We start from the raw sequence: 3,336 nt of genomic DNA, 5'->3' as shown, positions 1-3,336 counted from the left end.
CAAATTGCCTCATTGCTCTCGTACCAATAATGCTACTATTTAAACTCTAGGAGGGAAAACTATACAAACAAATATTATGGGGTCCATCAATTAGTCTTTATGAAAGAACCAAATATGGATATCATTAATGTAAACTACCAACTGTTGCTATTTTACTCGAGCGGCGGCCAACTGCTGCTCTCCAATGGAGGAGGTAAGACTAGGAGGGAAAAAAGTAAAGGGAAATAAAGAGAATGCAGGTGGGGTCACGAATGACATATGGGTCCATTGCTAACGGTGTTAAAATCGGTATCCATCCCTCACTCTCAATCTCTCCAATCAAATAAAAAATCTGGAATGACCCATCCCATTCAATCGAACATGAGATAGGGCGATCCTATTCAGAAAAACAAGGACAGGACCATCCATCCTAGTTTCCGAACCGAACACATACTTATATTAGTGGACTAAGCGCCAAATTGGACTACCTTCTATATAGGTGGCTTACGAAATAATTGGAACTAGTTGACTTAAATGTTGAGGAGTCCCCGTTACCTGGGTGTCTATCATGTTCTCGAATCTACTCAAGCACTATGTTTGATTATGATCCCTGTCACATACAAATTCATTGAATACTATTGTAGGATCCACAACATTGTGAAAATGATGCTATGGCCTATGTGGACGCTCTATGTAGTAACAGAAATGATATAGTTTCTGCATTTGCAACATTCGTTATATTATTAAAAATAAGTGACAAAAACGAATGGGCTTGGCCATTTATACACTGGCAGAAGCACAACATGGTGCCTGTTTATATATTCAACACATTAATAGACAATGTAACTAGGTGATCGCGAAGGGCACAGCCTTGAGAGGGACAGCTGGAACATTGGTATGGTTAAATCTCTCGCTCAGGTCAAACTCATCTGGCAACAAACCGTTGGGCAGGCGCCATTCGAACGCGTGCAGTAGTGACGCCAGTCCGAGTGGCACGACGCGCTCCGCCATTGGCTGCGCGGGGCACAGCCTCAGGCCGGATCCGAACGGGCTGAACTCGGGTTCTTTCCCTTTGAACACCATCTCAGGTCTGTCCATGAACCTCTCAGGTATGAACTCATTCGGCCTCTCCCAAGCTGCCGGGTCGCGCATTATGGCCCATGTGTTGAAGATCACGGTGTGGCCCTTGGGCACCGCGTGGCCTTGGATCTCCACACCATCTTCCATGGCCATGTGGGGTAACATCAAAGGCGCCACCGGGTGCAGCCGCATGGCCTCCTTCATAACGGCCATGAGGTATCGCAGGCAGGCAACGTCGGATTCCTCGATTGCTTCCTTGCTGCCGAGGGTGCCCTGGATCTCTGCACGCACCTTGGCCATGACTCTTGGGTTGCGGAGGAGCTCTGCCATTGTCCACTCCACTGTGACCACGAGGGCATCGGTCCCGGAAGCGAAGACCTCGAACAGAAGAGATGTGATGTCGCCTCGAGCCAGCTTTCCTGCGGACATGAGCTGGATGAGCACATCGAGGAAGTCACCGTGCTTGTCCCTGGATGATGAGTCCGAGTCCTCCGTCAGCCGGCGGTCAATCATGTCATCCAAGAACCGGTAGAATTTCTCCAATTTCTTAGCCGTCCAGCGACGCCATCCTTGCAAGTCAAACGGTCGGAGGAAAGGGAAAAGGTCAGACACGTTCGGCTTCGCGGCCGAGCTGACGAGGTCGTTCAGGAGCTCCCGTATCCCTTGCGTGGACCCGGCGGCGGCGTCCATGTCCATGTCAGCGACGACATCGACGGAGAAGACGATGCTAGACATGAGGTTGAGCATAGCGCCATACACGGCCCGGCCAACGTACACTTCCTGCCCAGTGCGGGCACGGAAGTAACTCACCAGGTCACGAACCTTGCGCTCGCGGACGCCCCGTGCCGCGGCGAGGGCGCGCGAGGAGAAGATGTGCGTGGCCAGGACGCCGCGCAGGGTCTTCCAGTGCGGGTCGGAGCTCGGCAGCCAATTGATGGCGCGCTCGGAGAAGCCGAGCGCGCGGGCGATGTCTGGGATGGCACGTCCGGCGAGGCGCCGGTCGTGCCTCATGAAGGCCTCGCTCGCCGCGTCGCGTGAGGAAACCACCACGGCGTCGGTTAATCCGAGCCTGAGGTACATCACCGGGCCGTGGGTGCGCGCGAGGCGTGCGAGCGTGTGGTGAAGGTTGCCACGACGCAGGTCGAGGAGGTTGCCGATGAGCGGGAGCGGCGTTGGGCCGGGCAGTGGCCGCCGTCCGGTGCCCAGACGGCGTCTTAGGTTGGTAAGGCAGTAGAGGAGAGGAACGGCAAGGGCTGCCCATAGCAACCAGAGCTGCCGCTCCATTTCTTCTTTTTGGTGTAGGCTGTGAGTCCATCCGTGTCTAGTTATATTTAAGCGAAATAGCTAATCCGGGCCGTAACTCTAGAGTTCTTTAGGATAACCTTCTTACTTACGGCGCCCGTTAAATAATTGCAAGTCCTTGAGCGTTCTCTCAACGAACCAATGTCCTAGAGAAATTATTATCCATCAGAGATCAAATGGTAACAAGCACGTCATTTTCAGAAAATAAGCTTGGAGAGCTAAATTCCAAGATTAGTAGGGATATTATATTGATTGTACGACTGGAAGGCCGGCCAATATTTGTCTCGACATAACATGTAATCCAATCTTGTCGTTTACAGACTGACATTTGAAGCGATCCACCGAATGGAGAGACACTACGCCAAACAGTAAGTTTGCAGAGTGCCCAGGCACTCGGCGAAGCCCCAAAAATACTCGGCAAAGAGGGCTCGGCAAATATTCTGTCGGCAAACAGTATCTTTGCCGAGTGTTAAAAGTCGGGCACTTGGCAAAACCTTTGCCAAGTGTCAAAAAACACTCGGCAAAACTAAATACTCGGAAAAAAGGTGGTGACGGACTGTCACGGTAATGGAGTTTTTGCCGACTGTTAGATGGAAGAACACTCGGCAAAGATTTATATGTTGCCGACTGCAGTCTTCCCGACACTCGGCAAAGATTTACATGTTGCCGAGTGCCGTCTTCCCGACACTTGGTGAAGATTTATATGTTGCCGAGTGCTATATTCTCGACACTCAGCGAACTTTTATACTTTGCCGAGGGTCGTGGGCGTGGCACTCGGCAAAGAAGCTGGCGGTAGGCCAGCATTTTATGGCGCCTTTGCCGAGTGTTGTAATGAAAGCACTCGGCAAAGTAGTCCCAGAATAACAGAAATTGGCCTCTTTGCAAAGTGTCCTTCCCCACCCTGTTTTACAGATTCGTTACTTATAAAGGACCCCTCTCAAATAACAATCACAGAATCATCACAGGCATATAAAT

At 51.0% G+C, this 3,336-nt stretch overlaps 1 protein-coding gene across 1 annotated transcript; it reads right to left on the bottom strand.

Moving 5' to 3' along the window:
• Positions 1-701: 701 nt before the first annotated feature.
• Positions 702-2,387, bottom strand: LOC117839991 (cytochrome P450 76M5). Its single transcript, XM_034720444.2, has one exon. It carries the CDS (start codon positions 2,341-2,343, stop codon positions 826-828), a length of 1,518 nt encoding a protein of 505 aa, XP_034576335.1. The 5' UTR covers positions 2,344-2,387; the 3' UTR covers positions 702-825.
• Positions 2,388-3,336: the final 949 nt, after the last annotated feature.

The sequence above is a fragment of the Setaria viridis genome, chromosome 9 (genome assembly GCF_005286985.2).
Source record: "Setaria viridis chromosome 9, Setaria_viridis_v4.0, whole genome shotgun sequence".
Classification (NCBI taxonomy): Eukaryota; Viridiplantae; Streptophyta; class Magnoliopsida; order Poales; family Poaceae; genus Setaria; species Setaria viridis.
Note: the sequence above shows the minus strand (reverse complement) of the source record. Positions and strands in the feature narration are given on the sequence as shown.